We start from the raw sequence: 21,861 nt of genomic DNA on the forward strand, positions 1-21,861 counted from the left end.
TTCGTGATATGTGAAGAATTGTGTTGGAATTTTGATGGGGATTGCACTGAATCTGGAGATTGCTTTTGGCAGTGTGGCCATTTTTTTTCTATATTAATCTTACTGATCCATGAGCATTGGAGATAGTTCTGTGTTCTGGTATTTTCTTCAATTTCCTTAATTCAGTGTTTAAAGTTTTTATCATACAAGTCTTTCACTTGCTTATTTAGAGTTACCCCAAGATATTTTATATTTTTAAGGCTATTGTGAAAGGTGTTGTTTCCTTGATTTCTTTCTCAGATCAATTGTTATTTGTTTATAGCAAGGTTACTAATTTTTGAGAGTTAATTTTGTATTCTGCTACTTTGCTGAAAATGTTTATCAACTGTAGGAGTTTCTTGGGGAATTTTTAGGATCACTTATATTATATATATTATGTTATATTATTATATATATTATATTCACTATCAGACCATCTACAGCTAAAGATACTTTGATTTCTTTCTTTCCAATTTGTATCCCCTTGATCTCATTGAGTTGTCTTATTGCTCTAAGATTTCAAATACTATATTGAATACATGTGAAAAGAGTGGACAGCCTTATCTTGTTCCTGAATTTAGTGCAATTGCTTTGAGTTTCTCTTCGGGCAAAAGTTTCTGTCCCACAAGCCACTCCCAAATGGCTGACACAGAGACTTAATATGAATTATAAATGCTCAGCCAATAGCTCAGGCTTGTTACTAGCTAACTCTTACATTTTAAATTAACCCACATTTCTTATCTATGTTTTTCCATGTGGCTTGGTACCTTTTCTCAGTATGATATGCTCATTTTGCTTCTCTCTGCATCTGCTGGAGACTCCTCCGCCCCACTCTTCTTCTTCCCATCATTCTGTTTGGCTCTCCCACCTAACTTTTATCCTGTTCAACTGCTGGCCAGTCAACTTTTTTATTAAACCAATCATACATATTCACAGTGTAAAGGAATATTCCACATTTCTCTCTATTTGAGTTGATGTTGGCTATGGGCTTGCTGAAACTGCCTTTATTGTGTAAAGATATGTCCCTTGTGTCCCTATTCTCTCCAGGACTTTTATCATGGAAGGTTAGGGAGTTTGTCAAAGGCCCTTTATGCTTCTAATAAGATCATCATGTAGTTTTTGTCTTTCAATTTGTTTTTCTGGTGGATTATACTTATTGTTATCATTTGTCAAAAAATCCCTGCATCTCTAAGATGAAGCCTCCTTGATCATGGTGGGTGATATTTTTGATGTGTTCTTGAATTCAGTTTATAAGTATTTATTGATATTTTTTGCATCTATGTTCATATGGGAAATTGGTCTATAATTATCTTTCTTTGCTGAGTCTTTATGTTGTTGAGGTATCAAGCAACTATGGCCTTGTAAAAAGAACTAGACAATATTCCTTCTGTTTCTATTTTGTGGAATAATTTGAGGGATATTGAGGTTAACTCTTCTTTGAAGTCTGGTAAAATTCTTCACTGAAACTGTCTGTCCCTGGGATTTTTTGGGTGGTAGACTTTTAAATACTGCTTTTTATTTCCACTGGGTGTTACAGGTCTGTTTAAATTGCTTATCTGATCTTGATTTAATTTTGGCAGGTGGTACATATTGAGAAAATTATCCATTTCTTTTGGGTTTTCCAATTTGGTGGAGTTTAGGTTTTTAAAGTATCTCATCATGATTCTCTGGATTTCCTCAGTGTCTGTTATTATGTTAGCCTTTACATGTCTAATTTTGTTCATTTGGGTCTTCTCTCTCCTCCGTCAGTTAATTTGAATAAGAGTTTGTCAGTCTTATTGACTTTTAATCAAAGGACCAACTCCTTGTTTCATTTATTCTTTATATTGTTTTTCTTGCTATTCTATTGATTTTTGGCTCTGAGACTGGTGATATCTTGCCCTTACTCCTTTTGGGTGTGATTTCTTCTTCTTCTTCTTCTTTTTTTTTTTTTTTTTTTTTTTTTTAGAGATTTCAGGTATGCTGTTAAGTTACTAATATGAGATGTCTCCAAGTTTTTGATGTAGGCACTTACGGGGCTATGAACTTGTCTCTTAGAACTGCCTTCCTTGTTTCCCATAAGTTTGGCCATGTTGTGGTTTCATTTTCATTCAATTTTAGAAAGTCTTTAATTTCCGTCCTGACCCATTTTTCATTCAGTAATGACTTTGAGTCTGTAAACTTTCTGTTGTTTGTAGTGGTTGACATCCAGTTCTAATCTGTGGTGGTCTGATAGAATGTAAGGTGTTATTTTGATTTCCTTGTATCTGTTGAGATTTTATTTGTACCTGAGTATGTGGTCAATTTCAGAGGAAGTTCCCCGAGCTGCTGAAAAGAAGGTATGTTCTTTTGTGTTTGGGCGAAATGTTGTGTAAATATCTGCTAGGTCCATTTGCTTTACGATGTCAACTAGTGTCTGCATTTCTCTGTTGTGTTTTGTCTTGATGACCTGTCTGTTGGTGAGAGCGGTGTATTAAAGCTACCTGCTATCACTGTGCAAGGGTTGATGTGTGATTTCAGATGTATGTTTATGAACTTGGGTATCCTTGAATTTGGTGCTTGATGTTAAGAATTTAACATTCTCTTGTTGGATTTTTCCTTTGATGAGTATATAGTGTGCTTCTCTATCTCTTCTGATTGGGTTTAAAAAAAAATTTTTTTTATTTTTTGAGACAGGGTTTCTTTGCATAGCCCTGGCTGTCCTGGATCTCAGGTGTTTAGTCTCCTTAATTTCATCAAACTGTTTGTTTGTGTCTTCTTTAAACTCCTCAAATTCGCTGATGAAGTTATGATTGCTCTTTTAAATTCTGTGTCCTGGGGTTCATCTAGCTAACTCTCACTAGTGAACCTTTCTACAGGAATAGTGGATGAAGGAAAGAGGATACTGGCTTGACCTTTCACATTATTTGGATTTTTGTGATGACATGTGGTATATGGACTTCTTTTGTTAGTTCTAAGTCTGATATGGACAGAGCAGGATAGACAGGCAAGAGGACATTGTGCCTGTGGGTTGGGCCTAGAGGTTGCAAACGGATCAGGTGGAAGGTCAGGTGGACAGAGGGGGCTGACTGGTGTTCAGGATGGCTTCCTGGTCCATGCCTGGCATGTGGGTGTACATCTGGGTAGAAAGATAAGATATGGGCACTGGATGTTGAGCCTAGGCTATATCTGGTGGGTTCAGGAGAAGTTGTGGTGGGGAGATCAGGAAAACTCACTGGGATGGATCCTGGAAAAGGAAATGGGGTGTCTGGCTGGCTGGAGAGGTTGGATGCAATACAGAAGGGACTTGTAGTTGGTGGCAGATAGGCCGGGTACTGGTGGTAGCTCAGAGGTTGGTTTTGGTGTAGGCAGGGCTGGCCAGAGTAGGCCAGCGTACCAGATGTGGTACCCATGCTAGATCTGGCAGGCTGGGGTCGGGGGAGGCATGGATGGCTTTTTCATACATTTTGGTTTTGTTTTTTTGTTTTTTGAGACAGAGTGTGTAGCTTTGTGCCTTTCCTGGAACTTGAATTAAAATATAATCACATTATTTTCCCCTTCCATTTCTTCTTCCAATACCTCCCAAGTCCTCTTCCTCCAACCCCTTCCATATCACCATTCTCTTGTATTGATAGTCTTTTAAAAATTGTTATTGTCATATGTATATGTGTATATACATATCTATATCTATATATCTATATGCTTGTATATGTCTGTATAATGGCTACATAAACAAGACAGAAGCATCGCAGCATTAAAACTGATTGCTAACACAGAAGGGAAGTCTCATGGGGTCCCACTCCTAAACTAAGAACTGCAGTCAACTGCTGACTGAGAGAGGGACTCACTCCCAGGGAAGAGGAGGAAGAGGAGGAGGAGGAGGAGGAGGAGGAGGAGGAGGAGGAGGAGGAGAATAAACCTAGCTGATTGTTCAATACATAGTGATCAACCTTGAAACCATAGCCAGACAAGCACCAATACTTTTTAAGTACAAAAATATTTATTAAGTTGTTTGATAACCTAAGTGCAGAGCTCTTAGAAAAGGTAAAGATTTCTATAATGAGCATTTATTTAGAAACTTTAAAGAATTTTTTAGACTTTTAAGTAGTTTATAACTTTTGTATACAATAAGTCCGATGTTTACTGATCTTGTTATTGCCAAGCAGATATCTCAAAGATGAGGGCAAAGGAATTCAAGGTGGACATATTTCAGGCGAAATGCCAGAAACACTCAACAAAGTAAAAATTAATAATTTGAGAACTTGATTTCTCAATTAACTAATTCCTATTTTTATATTGTTAAAAGATTGTCAATACACACTCTAGTTACCTCTGAAACTCTCAGAATGCTTCCCTTTCATTAGTATAACCCTCACATTCTGGGGGTTAGGCAGCATAGCATGTCTCTGGGACCTTTTCTTGAGGTGGCTCATGGGTTGTGGCAAACAGTAGTGGAGGATTTCACTGCCACTTGCTCATCTTCACACTTTGCTGAGCCTCTGGCTTCACCTTTCTCCCACCATTGCCAGGAGATCGAAGTTTCTCCAGTCTCTGGTGTTTTGTGAAGTAGACAGAGTTCCCTTTGAAGCTATTTCTCCACTTCTGAGGAAAGGGGAGTTCCAGGCCAGGAGCAGAGGCTGATAACGGACATGTTAGGAACCGGGATGAGACTTGGAAATTCATTATGTCTTCTCTGAATATCCTTTAGTCATTGTTTGAAGCCTTGTAGATTCTTCAGATAGAACGTTTTGTTTACATAACACCATCTTTTCTGTTTCCAGTTCTTTCTTTGCCTCCAAGGCTTCCACTTTCCCTGGTGGTCCCTTCAATTTGTTTCTGAGCTATAGCAGATGGCTGAAGTTTATCTTAGCTCGATTATCCATCCTTTCTTCTCCCTCTGTGATTCACCCACAAAGTTTATGCTTTGTTCCAACCACTGTATCTGTTTTTCCTCCGCTGTCACAAAAGAGCAAGCCTCTTAACTTCTGGTTGTGCTTTTCCAGCGTGACATTCTTGTTTTGCTCTCTCCATGTCCTTCCGCATTTAGCTTGAACTCAGCGGGGCATTCTCTGTGCCAGTGAGGTCATGTGACTCTGCAAATGGCGGCTTGGCCGTTTCAAGGTTTTCATCTCTTTATTTGCTTTCTCACTACTCATCACTTGTTGACGTTTTGTGCTTTGTTTTGTTTTTTAAAATATTTTAATTTATTTTTATGTGCGTTGATGTTTGTGCCATGGGTATCGGGTCCCCTGGAACTGGAGTTATAGACAGTTGTGAGTTGCCATGTGGGTGCTGGGAATTGAGCCGGGGTCCTCTGGAAGAGCAGTCTGTGCTCTGAACCCCTGAGCCCCTGTTGTGGAAGTTTTAACTTTTTATCTTGTAATATCACAAGATTTTGAGCCTTCCTTGGCAGCTTGTACTTCATACGTTAACACATGATCTCTTCCCACTAAGAGAACTTCGTGGGGTCCAACAGCTGACTTGAGAATCTCACGTCTCGCTGCATTGTCAAAGGCATAGGCAGAAATGAGCAAATGCCAGCGCTTTTTGAGTATCAAAACAACACATGCCTGTGGCAGCCCTTTGTAAACTAAAATTCCCTGGAAAGGAAGAGGGAAAAGAATTCCAGGGAAATGAAAAATTGAGGCAGGTAGGAAGAGCTGAAATCCACTGCACAGAGCCCTCAGGCTAAGGTGGATTGCCTCGACTTGACGTACTTTGCTATGGCATTCTCAGCAGGAATCCTGGTTTTTGGTGTCCCAAGGATAGAATTCATGAGAGGGAGAGTTTATATTAGTGTTGTGGTTTTTTTTTTTTTTTTTTCCAGCCCAAAAGTTTCCTTTATCTATGTTGGATAAAATAAGACTTAGGTTAATCAATACTTAAGCAGTTACATGCACACACATGTCACTTGTGTGTTTTTGCAAGTGTGTGTGTGTGTGTGTGTGTGTGTGAGAGAGAGAGACTCACCATCCCTCTTCTTATTTCCTCGTTCTGTCCATCCTTCCTCACCAGGAATGGTGGTGACATAGGTCTCTTTGGGTGAGAGTATCTTGCAGGGGAGGTCTGAGATGTCTGGAACTACAGCTAAGATGTGGGGCCCCAAGAAGGCTGGGAGGGCAGGACGACTCCCTCTTGGGACTCAAGTTCTAGCACACAGCCATGGAACTGGTATTAGGGGAAACAGTAGAGGCAGGAGACTAGAGATTCCATTGGGAGGGTCCCTTGGTCTAGTGTGGGTTGCTACTGTAACAAAATACCTGAGATTTATAAAAAACAGAGATGTCTTACAGTTTTGGAAAGCAGTACATCTAAGGGCACAGTGCCAGCAGTTAGTGAGGGCTTTCTTGCTGCGTCACCACAGGGTGAAAAGGAGCTTGCAGTCCGGGCTCTCTTTCCTTCTTCTTAGAAAGCCAATAGTCTCATTACGGGGTCCTGCCCTCTCGGTGTCATTTAATCGTAATTACACCCCCGCCCAAAGGCCTCACCTACAAATAGCATTAGCGTGTGAGTTTGGGCATTGCGTTATCAGCTCATGAACTTTTAGGGACACACTGAAACCATAGCAGAGTGCAGAAGGATGCGGTAGAGGACCTGAACACAGCAAGGCTTTGAGAAACTGCAATGGAGTAAGGAAGAAAGCAATGAGAATGGGGGTTGGGGGGCGGGTGTGTAAGAGAGCCGAGTCCAACCCTGTTGGCCCCTTCCCAAGAAGTGTGGCTGGATTCCTTTTTTAGATTCCTAAAATGTGTCTACTTTTTGCAATTTAAAAAACAACAAACAACAACAAAAAAACCCCTCATATACTCTGTGGAGGAGGAGTCTAATGTCTGTACCTGCAAATCTAAAAAGAATACCAGGATTAATGGTAATCTTAATCTTAATCTCCTTCCTGGAAGCACAGTATTTTGATGCCCTCTGCTGGTTTATATTAGCAACTGCATACCATCTAGCCAGGTCACTTTACTAGAGGCAGAGAAGAAAGCCTGGGAGAACCGTATAAAGAACATAGTGAGCCTGGCGGTGGTGGCGCATGCCTTTAATCCCAGCACTCGGGAGGCAGAGGCAGGCGGATCTTTGTGAGTTCGAGGCCAGCCTAGTCTACTGAGCGAGATCCAGTAAAGGTGCAAAGCTACACAGAGAAACCCTGTCTCGAAAAACAAAAACAACAAAGAACATAGCGAATTCAGCAGTGAAAATCACATCAGCCAGTATAGACAGAAGCACTAGAAACGTGCAAAGGGCACTCAGTGTTCTGGATGAACTCCTTTTGGGCCAGGCAGGTAAAATTAAAATCTTGCTGAAGAAGCAGCCAGTGGGGGTTGGGTTTCCCACGCACAGATCTGAAACACTCAGACTTGCTTTTGAGGATAGAGATTATAAACATGTGCACACTGATGTGTAAAAGCCAGGAGTAATGGTTAAGAGCAGCAGTTGATGGGCGGGATGCTGATAGACACACATACACACACACACACACACACACACACACACACACACACACACACGTTTGTGAAGCATTTTGTCCCATGAGCCTCAGCTACATAGTCACAGCCTCTGGTACACATTAAAGGTGAAGGGATGCGTGGCACAGAACAGAAGCCACTTTCAATTTGTGTAATCTAGCATTTAATAGATATTTTTTTAAGCACAGAGTCCTTTTTCTTGTGAAATACTACTATCAGGAATAAAGCTTGCTTTATGGCCCCTGTGATCAGATGACCTCTCTCACCTCTTACCTCTGTCTCGTTTCTCTCCTCTCAGGCAGACATCTTCTCTGGAGCCATATTCATCAATCTAGCCTTGGGCCTGGACATATACTTGGCCATCTTTATCCTCCTAGCAATCACCGCCCTTTATACAATTACAGGTCAGTCTGTTTAAGCGGTCGGCAGCTCAAGCCTGGCTTGGGGTTAGGCACTTGCGAAGGATAAAGGAGGTAGGGTTAGAATGGCTATTTTCTTGGTCTCCGCGGTAAGCCTTGTGAATGTCTGTGAAAGCTCCCGTGCTGGTTGGAAAAGTCAGGACAACCTTTCCCAGGCACTCGGGGAGAGCTTAGCCCTGAAGGTTGTAGGGCAATGTGGCTAAGTTAGAACAATTAGAGGTTTGCCAGGTGGAAAAAATAAGAGGGCCAGGGTGGTGGTGGTGCACGCCTGTAATCTCAGCACTCGGGAGGCAGAGGCAGGCGGATCTCTGTGAGTTCGAGGCCAGCCTGGGCTACAGAGCTAGTCCAGGACAGCCTCCAAAGCTACAGAGAGAAACCCTGTCTCGAAAACAAACAAAAACAAGAGAGACAGAGATGGGGGGGGGAAGAGGTGAGGAGGGGGGAGAAGGGGGGGGAGAGAGAGAGAGAGAGAGGCAGAGAATGGGGGTGGGAATGGACATGGCGTGGCTCAGAAGCAAGGCGAACCAGCAGGTACCAGAAGAAGGTGGTTACTAGGAAGTAGTGGGGAGAAAGGGACACAAAGCATGGTGGTATAAACAGGTACAGAGTCCTTGGGAAGCACAGATCTAATGTGACTAGTTTGGGAACCATTTTGAAGTGGGAGGAAGATATACAGAGTTTTGGAGTAAGATTTGAGGATGGCAGGAATGAAGGGGAAGGTCAACAGTAGAGCTTGCCGCTCCATGGGAGCCCTGTACACCTGAGGGCAAGAAGTTACTTAGAGAGGTTGGGAATGTCATTGATCATTTACAGTTAGCACATTTGTCAAATGCACTTGTACACACATGTACAGACACACACACACACACACACACACACACACACACACACACACACACACACACGGGATAGGGGCTGGGTTCCATCTCCAGCCTTACAGAGTAAAAAGGAGCAAGCATTCTTTTGAGCCAAGTCCTAGCTTAGAAAGCTCACCACAAGTGTTTTCCACTCGGGTATAGGCAAACGCCCCGCCCTTTCCCAGGCCTTGTAGGTATTTTCGTGAGAGGTGAAGGTTAGAAACATTCCCAGTAGAAGAATATTGCAGCAGGATTAGGGAGGGAGGAAGGGAAGGTGGGCAGATGGTGGCGGCAGGGGCGGAGGAGGGCTCCTTGGCAGGTGCCTTGGTGGTAAAGAGAGGGTAGTGGGCAGGGAAAGGGAGCAGGTGGGCATTGCCCACTCCATGTGATCTACTGTCTTTTTGCCTGCTTAGGGGGCCTGGCAGCGGTGATTTACACAGACACCTTGCAGACAGCGATTATGCTGGTGGGGTCTCTTATCCTGACTGTGTTTGGTAAGTGGGGTTAAGGCTAGCTGAGGAGGTGGGGCAGAGGCGTGGAGTTCTGATCAGAGAACAGCAAGTCTGGGTTGCCTGCCTGCATGCTCTGCTGGATCGAGTCTTTGTCCCACCAGTGAGCTCCCAAATAATGACACAGAGACTTATTATTAATCATGAAAGCTTGATCTTACCTTAGGCTTTCCCCCAACTAGCTCTTATAACTTAGTCTGCTTTTATTAATGTTTGTTCTACCTCATGGCTTTTTTTTTTTTTAACCTATTCTCCATTTTTGTTCATCTGACTTCTTCATCTCTGGCATCTCTGGAGTAATTCGTGTACCTAGAGTCCTCCTCCTCTTCCTCTATCTCTCCCCAGAAATCCCGCCTGTCTCTCCTGCTTAGATACTGGCCAATCAGCACTTTATTAAACCAATCACAGCAATATATCTTCACACAGTGTATAAATATCCCATTACACTCTGCCTAGCTCAGGGCACTGGCCCAGCCCTGAGTGGCCAGCCTTATGGGAACCACCTTGCCTCTGTAGGACCCTTGTTGGAGCAGACCCGAGGAATACTTGAACTGCCCCCTGTTCTTTCTGTAAAGCTTGGTTCAGGGGTCTCCAGGGTAGGCCTGCGGTAATGTGCTTGCTGTATTTGCAGAGAACCTGGGTAAAAATGAATAAGGCTAATACTCATCAAGAGACAGATTTACATGCTGTATTTTCAGGCTGGAACTATATCTTGCATACACTGTGATGCTACAAATCCAGTGTTTAGGCATTGTTGGTGACAGGTGATTTTTCATTTTAATGCTTCAGTTGACAAAATTTAAAAATTGTTCATCCACTGTCAGCACCTCCTGTCATTTCTTGAAATTGTGCTGTCTGTAGAAGACAGCACTGCAAAGCCTGGCTGCTAGGGAGGAGATAGAAGGCACATGTTGCTTTTCATGTGTATAGGACCCTCTGGGTGTCATTCAAAGGCCCTTGTCTACACCCTAAGGTTTAGTTTTCTGAGGATTTCGTTTGGTCTCCCCTGTAGGCTCTGTGGGGTCGGCAAGCACAGGCTAAAATGCAACACTGAGCTGAGAGGTGGAAAAGTTCTGATCCCTCACCCATTCCCAGTTTATCCCTGGGACCTGCTGTCCGGCCTGTGGCCAGTCTCCAGAAGGCAACTGTGTGTCTCTAACTGTGTTCTGAGTTCCAAAGACCATGGCTGACAGCTGGGATTTAAAGAAAAAACACTCTGCATGTGGTCCAAAGCTGAGGTCTTCTTTTAGTAAGACATTTCCTCTTTTTATGTGGTTTTCAGTCAGGGTGCTTCCACAGGGTGTTGCTTTGAAATGTCAGTGTCTCCAAGAAGGCTGGGCAGAGTTCACACTCCCATTTTTATAAATGAGAAACCAAGGCCTAGAGGGAAGGTAATTTGCCCCAGACTGTGCAAACTTCAAGAGCGTTCTCCTGTGCTGGTATCCTCTTGGTGTCTAATGTATTTATACATGAAATCACTATAGGGAATTAAATTGTTCACAGTGTTCTTTTTTGTACCAATATTTTTCAGCTTTCAATGAAGTAGGAGGGTATGAGGCGTTCATGGAGAAGTACATGAAAGCCGTTCCAAGTGTGGTTTCTGATGGAAATGTCACCATCAGGGAAGAATGCTACACTCCCAGGGCTGACTCGTTCCATATATTCCGAGATCCTATTAAGGGAGACATTCCATGGCCTGGGATTATCTTTGGCCTGGGCATCCTCTCCCTGTGGTACTGGTGCACAGATCAGGTATGCAATCTGCGTATGCAGGTAGACAGGGTACATGATGGAGACTCCCACTGGGCAGGCTGTTGGGGTTGAGTATGGAGAGGAAGGTCTGTGGGTTTCTGGGGACCAAGGCTAAAGACCCAAAAGAGGGAAGCTGGGCTGTCAGAGGTTCACAGTGTCACTGGGCTGCACAGCTCCTCACTGGGATCTTCCTGACAGGTCATTGTGCAGCGCTGCCTCTCAGCTAAGAACATGTCTCATGTGAAGGCTGGCTGTATCATGTGTGGCTATATGAAGCTGATGCCCATGTTCCTCATGGTGATGACGGGGATGATCAGCCGGATTTTATACACAGGTAATTCCTCTACCAGAGCTCAGCCCATTTTTACTTTGCTAGCTGTATGGTACTCTGGAAGCCCTCTGGCTCCTTTGATAATCTTTCTTTCATGCCATGATTACCAAGGGTCAGGGTTGCCTCTGTCGGGCAGTGTGCTCTTCAGAGACACAGAAATCTTGGTGTTGCCTTTCCAAGTCTCTTTTTAAGTCAGTTTATTATTGATTGATTGATTGATTGATTGATTGGTTGATCCGAGGATTGAACCCTTGTGCTTGCTCTACCACTAAGCTAAATCCCCAACCCTTATTTTTGTTTTAAAAATTTAAAGTTTGATAGTAGGCTTGTCACCAAGCCTGACAACCTGAACTTGATCTCTGGAGCCTACAAGGTGGAAGGAGAGACGCAATTCCCTCATTTCTTACATCGACAGTTGCCTTCTTGTTATTTTTCTAATCTCCCACAGTCATGACATTGTCTAGCAAGCACAAGGCCCTGGGTTCGATCCTCAGCTCAAAAAAAAAAAAGGAAAGGAAAGAAGAGTACCCAGGAACCAGTCACGTGTGGATACTGAGAGACACTTGTTTAGCAAACAGAATGGCTCATTCCTTATGGCTACTGCATATATTTATTTACAAAATATTACTTTGGTGAATTGATGCTGTGCAGTGCAGTGCTAAATGAGTACTTAACAGATGTTTGTTGAGCTGAATTCTATATAAGTTTCTAGAGTTTTCTCCCTTCTCCTCCCAGTCTATTTCTTTCTTATTTCTACACCAGATTTCTCACATCTTGGGAGTCACCACAGTTTTCTAGGTGTTTGACTGTATGCTTAAGAGCTATTCAAAATAAACCTCAAAACTAGGAGTCACAAATAACCATGATTTTCAGGAGGAAAAAAAAAGACAGTTATCATCACCAAGCTGTTAAGATAGAAGACAGTGTCTCCTCCCTTCTCACCAGATCATTTCTTAGTTTCCTTTTTTTCCCCTCTGCCTAAGAGCCATTTTTCTCTGCTGTGGGAGCTTCAAGCTGTGTTAGGAGAAACAGGCCTGGGATATGACACAGAATGGCTTAGCTGGGAGGCGTTCTCTTCCTGGCACTGATCTCGGGTGTTGGGTGGTAATATCTTGTTTGAAGTGTTGCTTTAAGACGGTAAACATTCTGCAACCATCTGAACCCATTGTGACCCAATGAAAACTTGCTGATAACAACCCTTCATCTCTTTCTAGACAAAATCGCCTGTGTCATCCCCTCAGAATGTAAGAAGTACTGCGGAACCCCTGTTGGCTGTACCAACATCGCCTATCCAACCTTGGTGGTGGAGCTCATGCCTAATGGTGAGACTTTCTTGGGAGGTCAATTTGGTTTAAGCTCTACTTAGACTTTTGGGTGTATTCTGGGACAAAGTTATTTCCAAGCCAGAGCTGTGCTCTAAGATAAAAGCCCCACTTCTGTGTTTTTGAGTTACTGTCCATAACATATGGTTCAGTTGGAGTCTATTGTCCTAGGTCTTGTCCTTTAGTCGGGCTAAGAAAGGAAACAATATAAAAACTTGTTGGGGTGGGGGCAGAAATTCCCTTTTTATGACTATCTAGATAGTCATTTAAAGCACTTAAACAAAGAGGTTATAACTTACAACAGCCATTTTAGAAAACAGTATGGAGGTTCCTGGAAAAAAATTAAAAGTAGACCTACCATAGGGTTCAACATTCTCCATACAGAGATCATATCCAAAGGGAACAAAACCACTATGTTAAAGAGACAACTGTATTCTAGTGTGTATCATAGGCTTGTGCACAATTGCTGAGTTATAGAACCAACCTGAGTGTTCAAACATAAATGGATAAAAATCTTGTTTAAGCAGCCATATTGTTAAGGTATCATGCATGAAACTTCCCTGTCATTTCAAGGAGACAGTCTTACAGCAGATTTCCTGGTCCTCTGGGTCTTATAATATTTCTATCCTATCTTCCAAGATGTCCCATAAGCCTTAAGCCATGGGGTTTTTGTTTGTTTGTTTGTTTAAGACATGCTATCTCACTGCACTTGGAGCTTGTGGGAGCCCACAGAGGTTTCCTAGTGAGATCTGAACTTGCTTTACCCAGCAGGACTGTGTAAGGGGATGGACTGACTGTATGCATGGTCACCAGGTGTTTGGAAGGCTCTGCACTTGGCTGTGCTAGGGGGAGGTCTTTTGCTCCACCCCTTGACATTCCTTTAAAAAGCCCTTTAGAAGAAGAGACAGAAGGGGCCAGTGGATAAGGATCCAGGCCCTCCTGGGGCTATCCTGCATTTCTATCTGTTTCTCTCCCTGCTCTATATTTCTATCTAAATCTTTTACCCCTCACTCCTCAAGAGTACCCTGGGGAAAAAAAGATGGGGATGAGTCCCCCACAGGAGCTTTCAGTTTTGGCTAGATTGACTGACTAGGGAGCCCCAGTATTTGCATCTTCCCCATCAGCACTGAGTTACAGATACGTGCTACAGTTCCTGGCTTTGTGTAGATACTGGGGATCTGAACTCAAGTCCTCCTGCTTATTCAGCAAATACCTTATCCACTGAGCCACCTTTTCAACCTTTCCTCCATCTATCTGTCTGTCTGTCTATCATCTATTATCCATCCATCCATCCATCCATCTACCTATCCATCCATCCATCTATCTATCTATCTATCTATCTATCTATCTATCTCCCTATCTATCCATCTACCTATCCATCTATCCATCCATCCATCCATCCATCTATCTATCTATCTATCTATCTATCTATCTATCTATCTATCTACCTATCTATCCATCTATCCATCTACCTATCCATCCATCCATCCATCCATCCATCCATCCATCCATCCATCCATCCATCTACCTATCCATCCATCCATCCATCCATCCATCCATCCATCCATCCATCCATCTATCTATCTATCTATCTACCTACCTATCTATCCATCTATCCATCTACCTATCCATCTATCCATCCATCCATCCATCCATCCATCTATCTATCTATCTATCTATCTATCTATAAAGTTTATGTAGCCCAGGCTGGCCTTGAATTGAATTGATGTTAGTCTTTTTGTCTGAGCTTCCCTGGTGCTCGGATTACTGGTGTTTACCAACATGGCTAGCTTTCTTTGTAAACTTCTTTCCACAAGCTTTATGCACAATCTTGGGCAGAGCATTTGTATTCAACTCATGTAAGAGTGGGAGTAGTATTTAACTCCTCCACTGAACTTGGCTGCTTATTAATTAAGGTTCCGATGAGCAGCAGTCAGTCACACTGGTCTTTGCTGGAAATTGGCCCTGCACCCCTCTGCTCTCGTGAGACCCTAGCACATGGTGCTAGAGTGGAACAGTGTGCAAGGCAGCAAAACGCTGTGTTTGCACTTGGTGTTTCTGGCCTCTCGGCTGTCACCTGGCTTCTGTGAGCCCTGAATCCCATGTTAGACCACATAGACGTGTCCTGTCCCTCCGTTCACGTCACTCAGTAGCATTTAATGTCATCATCAGTTGTCTTTGTCGTCTTTCTCGAACCTTTCTCTCTGGGTTCATAATGTTATCCTCTCCAGTTCGCCTCTTTCCCCATCTTCTTAGGCTGCCTCTTTTGGGTTCCACTTGTAGATTCAGCTTTTCAGCCAGCGAGTGTTCCCCCACTAATCCACATCACTTCTGCCCATTTTGTCTCCTAATTATCATGTACTTACTTTTCTGTACTTCCTGTCTGCTTTTGCCCTCTTGCCTTACTCAGTCTGTTATTCCATGATTTGGGGGTGGGCTAGGCTGCTGTACAATTATACTTAGTAGACCTTTGTTGAGCGGATAAGTGAATGCAGATCTAACAAGAATAAAACAATGAGAGGGAATTAAGTTGCTTGTCCCGATGCTGCTCAAGTCCTCAATGGCAAAGCTGATGTCAGCAGAGTTTAAACAGATCTTGTGGCAGGTCAGGCCGACTGTGTCATAGACCCACTTCACCAGGTGATGTATTAGTGTGGCTTACAGCTTGTGGCCCAGCTAGTCCAACAATCACTGTCTTCCAACAGAAAGTCCCAGAATCCAGTAGTTGTTCCATCCATAAAGCTGGGTGTCTCAGCTAGTCTTCAGTGTTTGCTGGAATCCCTAAGAAGTAGGCTCCAGTGCCAGTGAAGGAGTGGACTTGCCAGAGAGAGTGAGGGCAAGCAGGCAAAGAGCAAGAGATTCCTTCTTCCAAGTCCTTTATATACGCTGCCAACAGAAGGTGTGGCCCAGATTACAGGTGGATCTTCCCACCTTAAAAGATCCAGATTAAAGGAGGGTCTGTCTTTCCACTTCAAATTATTTAATTAAGAAAAATCCCCCACAGTTGTACTCAGGGGCTTGGGTTTTAGTTAATTCCAGATGTAGTCAAGCTGATAACCATGAGCAGCCATTACACTCTGTATGCTACAGCTTTGCCAGATGTGATTTGCTCATTTCTCTAGGCTCCCATTCATGGATGTCTTTTTATTCTCTTTTCAATCTAGTTTAGACATCCTTCTGCTGTATCATGACTCTTTTTGGTGAGAGTCCTTATGAAAGTCCCCTTGGTTGGAAATACCCACCACTGCCATGACCATCACACTCATCACTATCATCATCATCATCATCATCATCATCATCATCATTTAGTTGAAAAGTCTCCAATGTTTATCTTGTCTCTAAATCATTGTCTGCTGTGGTCTTAGAGTTTGAAGCTACAGTCCAGTTTTTAAAACCTCTCTGTTCTTCCCGGAGAATGGATTTGAGGAGCCAGGCATGGTTTCTAAAGGCACACAAACCATGGGTGCTGCTGCACAAGAAACAGAGAGTCGGGGTGACAGATGTCACTCAAAACCTCTCTCTCTTCCAGGACTTCGAGGCCTGATGTTGTCAGTGATGATGGCTTCACTCATGAGCTCCTTGACCTCCATCTTCAACAGTGCCAGCACCCTCTTTACCATGGACATCTACACCAAGATCCGGAAGGGAGCATCTGAGAAGGAGCTCATGATTGCAGGAAGGTAAATGCGGCTTCCTCCACTCTGCCATGTACCAGGGAAGCTGAAAAGATCACAAAAAATTCTACCCGCTGTAGTTCAGTTAGGCAAGATTGGCAGATAGTTGGTATAATCGGAGTTGTCTCTGTGGCCAGTTATATTAACCTTCACTGGCACTTTCTTTTTATTTTCTGTGGTAATGGGGGATTGAAGTCAGGGCTTTGTACACTCTGGGTGAGCACTGTACCACAGAGCTAGACCCCAGCCCTGGCATTTCATTTTACATTGAAAACATTTAATCAGTGTCCCACTGGAGTTAGAAGAAATGTAAGAAATCAACTTCTTTATCTCAGGCTACTAATGAGTGTTACTAGAATGAAGTTATCTGTATCTTAACTAGGCCTGGGCTGGGCAGAGCCAGGATTGCCGGCTGCAGCTGATTAAGTCCCTCCACAGAGTTCTCAATATACTCTGTGAAGTACAAAGCATCAGCTATATGCACATATACTTTAATAAATGGTGCTGGGATCAAACTTGGTACTGTGCATGGACTAGCAAATGCTCTCCCACTGAGCTGCATCCCTATTCCTTGTTTTTTGAGAAAATAAGGATACCTATCCCCACAAAAGGGTATCTGAACAGCAGAGCATCTACTACTTTGCACTCTACTGAGCAGCATTGAGACCTCACTTGGTTTTTTCTTAGAAGGTGTCTACTAGAAAGAAAACCAGTTTGTTGACTTGTACAGTTCTACATCTCCTGGTCCTATGATTGCATTGAATCTCAAATATATATATATATTGTGCATCCAATAACCACTGGCTTTGGGTTTGCTCAAACTAAACAAGCTCACAGTGGCATGAAGCAATTGTATGGTTTGTAAGAGCAATCCAGGACCCAGATATGGGAGACATGAGCATGGCTCAGTGCAATAGGGGAAGGTTTGGTAGAGGGAGATTTGGGAGTCAAAAATGGCAGGTAGGGTTTAGGTAAGCAGTGGGTGGTATGGGAAGGCCGTCCCAGAGGGAGACCTATGTGAAAACATCACTCATTTGCTTTAAATATGCATGGGGTAGGGAAACTAGTCTTCTTTATAATTAAACCAAGTGAGCAAGAAATAAGAGTGTATAAGAGAATCTCCCATAGTTTTCCAACATGAAGTAAAGAAGAAGAGAGCTAGAAAGACCTGGCTACTTCCTGACTAGACTGTTCCCTTAAAATCTTCCCTGGCTAATTCTTTAACTTTGTTAAGACTTTATAAGAAAGAAGAAAAAAGAAGATGGCGTTTTAAATTTTTTATTTAATTAAAAAAATTTTAATTTTAGAGTCGAGTATGGTGATGCCCACCTTTGATCCCAGCACTTGGGAGTCAGAGGCAGGTGGATCTCTGTGAGTTCAAGGCCAGGCTGGTCTACAGAGAGAGTTCCAGGATAGCCAGGACTATAGACAGAGAAACCTTGTCTCAAAAAATAGAGAGAGAGAGAGAGAGAGAGAGAGAGAGAGAGAAAGGAAGAAAGAATATTTTATTTTTTAAATTTAATTTTTAAATTAAAAAAATTTTAAATTTAAATCTCCTATTTGTGAGATGTTTTTATCTCATTAATCTTCACCCAACCTTTTATTCTCAGTTTTCAGCTGGAGAACTTGAGACTTGGAGGGAGATTAAGTAGCATGTTTCATGAAGGAACAATGAGAATTTGAATCCATGATTACCTTACTCCCGAGTCTGTAACCTTGTACCTACCTTTGACTCTTCTCAAAGTGGGATTTTTGTGCATTAGATCACTGGGCCTAGCTGCCTTTTGAAAGTCAAATGTGTCTCAGTTATTCATAGACACAGATGACTTTCAGTTAAGCAGAGTAAGGAAGAAAAAAGCCTCCAGAATGAATTTGCTTCACTGTGGTAATATGAAATATGTATATATTTATATAATATGTGTGTGCATATATATTTGCTGATAACACCTACATATAGGTATGTGTGTATGTGTTTATATAGCATTGGTATATATTTATCATGTACAACACTGATATGCTAGTATTGTGTGTGTGTTTATTTGTTACTGGTATATATTTATCATGTAGAACATTGATATGCTAATGTTGTATATGTTTCTATATTATTGGTATATATTTATCATGTAGAGCACTGATACTGTAGTATGTGCATATGTGCTTCTATATTACTGGTATAATATTTATCATGTAGAACACTGATGTGCTCTTGTGGGCTTTGATTTCAGATTGTTCATCCTCGCACTGATTGGCATCAGCATTGCCTGGGTTCCTATTGTGCAGTCTGCTCAAAGTGGACAGCTCTTTGATTATATCCAGTCTATCACCAGTTACTTGGGGCCACCCATTGCAGCTGTCTTCCTGCTCGCTGTTTTCTGCAAGAGAGTCAATGAACCAGTAGGTGTCACTCTAGCAGCTCCAGAAAAGCCCATGTGCTGCAGCAGTCGCTTATGGGTCTTTGCATATTCTCTGTGAGAAGGATTCTGTATTCCAGAGATCTCAAACAGAAGTGGATGTGCAGTTATAGCTTTGACTGGGTATGCCTCAAGAAACCCTGAGGCCCACTGAGAATTGGCATGAGCCCTCAGGAGTTAGTATCAGATCCACTTTCTCTCTGACCCCCTTGTCCTTGCTACAAGGTCTCAACTAATAGTGTATGTTTTCTATCCAACATTTTCCATTTAGGCACTTAGTTTTATCTTCTTTGAATTAGTCTCTCAAATGCTTGTGTTTACATTGCCTTCCAGAAAACTAACTTTAAAACATATGGGAGGAATAAATAGAACAAGGGTGTCTCCTATAGGGTAGGGGATGGCATAGACTATGACCAGAGGGCTTCCCCTCCCTCGCTCTTTGACAAGGTGAGTTGTGTGGTGTCACATGAGGTATGAGCTAGAGATGAGGGCCACACACTTTACTTTGCACATTCATAGGGCTTCTCTCCAGCATGGGTTCACTTGTGCATGGTTTACCATACTTATTACACATATAAGGTTTCCCCACTATGGATTCTTATATGAATATGTATGTATAAGCTACAAGTGAAGGCTTCCCACAGTCCTTATGAGGGAGATCTCCACTCTGAAGTCTCTGGTGGGAGGGCAGACAGGAGGTTTTTCTACATTCATGGAGTAAGCTTTCTCTGCTGTATGAATTCTTTGTTGCACAATAAGACTTTGCACGCTCTGCACACATATGGCTTCTCATGAGTATGGCATCCCTGTTTCTATCCATCCAGTCTTTGTAATTCTGACCTGACTATGTGGCTCCCACTAGGAAGTCTTGTTTGTAGTACCTGGGTGAACAGCACCAGAGGATGTTACCTACAATGTGAACTTGCCTTTTTCGTCAGAATTCTTCAGGGCCCAGTGAGGGGCAAAGTCCTTGTCAAGAAGTTCATCTGTGAAACTGTAAGAGAGATGGCAAATGAGCCATGAAACATGGGACAAAGTGTAAGTAGGCAGGGATTCAAAAAGGGCCATGTCAACAGACACCAAAACTCTCAGGGAAGGCTCCTTGGAGGGCACAGGGCAGAAAGGATTAAAAGTCAAGAAGAAAGAGGGCATCCAAGATGGAGCTCACAACCTTGGCCAGTGTGGAAAGGGGAAAGGGAGGGCCTTGTAAGGAGCTTAACCCGTCCAGAGATGGAGTTATGTGCATGAAGAATGGGAGGCAGAGCTGAGAAACCAGGGTAGGAGCAGCACACTGAAACCCAGGTTAGTGAGTCTGAGTCGACTAACCTGGTAGGAGGGTGATGCCAAGTTTAAAGTACAATAGACATGATACCTAGAGATGGATGTGCTGTTCAGCCATCCACCCACATGGGAAGAACAGGAAAAGGTGGCTGCTACCCAAGTGTCAGGCTAATTGTCTGACACAATACAAACGATGACATGCTTTTTAATTTTCTTCCTGTAGGCAGAAACAGATGAATACTCTACCAAGGAGGTACCTTGGTAGAGTTTTAAGGTATACAGTTTTGAGGCACACAGTTTTGGAGTACACAGTTTTGAGGTACACAAATCCATAATGTGCCTCTTTTCCTTCATCATCCATGAAGAAGATAGTCCAGATGTTCTGATAACACACACCTGGATGCAGAGATAGATGAACAGACCCAGAGATAGCAGAATTAAACCTGGAGTTGATTTTCACAGATTAGTACATTATAAGTATATACCTTGGGATAAGTACATATCCTGGGATAAGTTTAGAAGAGATTATCAGAGCGCTGGTTCACTGGAGATTCCTAAAATACAAATTAAAACCGTGTGTCCAAAAGCCTTACTTATTCTTGCAGTAGTCCACAAGGATACTCAGTTCAACACTTCCAAATACTAAAGCTAAGGATTGTCATAGAGTTCCACAGCTTATCAGCTATAAGAGATTTTGCCTTCCCTTACTTCAAGCAGGACATTAGGTAATGTCTAGAATGTTTACACAGATCTGGTGAGTAACAGTGAGGCATAAGCGATACATCTTAAAATACATGTCAGCACTACCACAGAGCCAAGGCTGCTCTTTTCTAGGAGTTTGGTTAAGACCATGTGTAGCATCTGTTCATGTCAGTTTAACACGGTACCAAGGTCAAGGAGCCCTGGGGTGGAGTCTGGAGAACAGCAGGTACAGGTTGCCAGAGTCCTTAGGAATGGCCAGGAATGGCGTTTGGTGAGGCATCCCTCAAGGCCTTGAGGAAAATATGGCTTCCAGACAGGCCAAGAGCTTTGGAAGGATAAAGGAATGGAGAGGTTAATTGTAAAGAGGGAGGACTTAAAATAAGGAGGTGAAGGAAGAGGAGTAAGAGGAAGAGCCGGGGAGCAGGAGAAGAAAAAAAGAAGAAAGGAGAGCCTCATCAATGCTGTTTCTTTCAAGTAAAATGAAGGATGTGGGTCAGTGAGATACTACGTGGGTAACAGTGCTTCCATGCCTGATGATCAGAGTTCAAGCCCAGGACCCACATCGAGGTGGAAAGAGAGAACCAACTCCACAGAACTGTCTTCTGATCTTCATGTGCATGCTGTAGTGTGCACAACCCTTCCCCCACATCATGTGTGTGTGCATACACACACACACACACACACACACACACACACACACACTCACACACAGAGTCAAAAATGCGAAAGCTAAGACTGTTTTGTGGGTCTGGAGGAATGGCTCAGAGGTTAAGAGCATGCACCGCTTTTGCAGAGGACTGGAGTTTGGCTCTCCACTCCTACATCCAGTGGCTCACAACTACTTGTGACTCCAGGTGTAGGGGTCTGATGCTTTGGGCCTCTACAGGCACCTGCACACATGTGCACCCCCATACACACAACTAAGCATAAAACAAATCTTTCAAAACGAAAGAAAAACTTCAAAGGAAAAGTGTTTGCAGAATAATGGGAAACCTATTTTTCCCTTTTCCCATTTTAATTTATTCGTCTTAAAGAAACTTCCAGATTTCAGATTTCAGACACGGGCTAGGCACTACCAAATGAAAGCAAGTAACATTTGGTTCTTTCTCCAGGCAAGCTCTAAGCTCAGATGGGGAGCTAGAGACATGAATAAATGATGAA

General features: G+C 42.9%; 1 protein-coding gene across 2 annotated transcripts in view; it reads left to right on the top strand.

Moving 5' to 3' along the window:
- Window positions 1–21,861, top strand: part of Slc5a1 (solute carrier family 5 member 1) — a 42,392-nt gene that overhangs the window by 12,915 nt on the left and 7,616 nt on the right. For both annotated transcript variants that reach the window (XM_036201147.1, XM_036201148.1), the window contains exons 4-10: window positions 7,741–7,846; window positions 9,132–9,212; window positions 10,759–10,979; window positions 11,178–11,313; window positions 12,525–12,632; window positions 16,162–16,312; window positions 18,532–18,700. In XM_036201147.1, coding sequence (XP_036057040.1) covers window positions 7,741–7,846; window positions 9,132–9,212; window positions 10,759–10,979; window positions 11,178–11,313; window positions 12,525–12,632; window positions 16,162–16,312; window positions 18,532–18,700 — 972 coding nt within the window. The remainder of the gene's footprint in view (window positions 1–7,740; window positions 7,847–9,131; window positions 9,213–10,758; window positions 10,980–11,177; window positions 11,314–12,524; window positions 12,633–16,161; window positions 16,313–18,531; window positions 18,701–21,861) is intronic.

The sequence above is a fragment of the Onychomys torridus genome, chromosome 10 (assembly GCF_903995425.1).
Source record: "Onychomys torridus chromosome 10, mOncTor1.1, whole genome shotgun sequence".
Taxonomy (NCBI): Eukaryota; Metazoa; Chordata; class Mammalia; order Rodentia; family Cricetidae; genus Onychomys; species Onychomys torridus.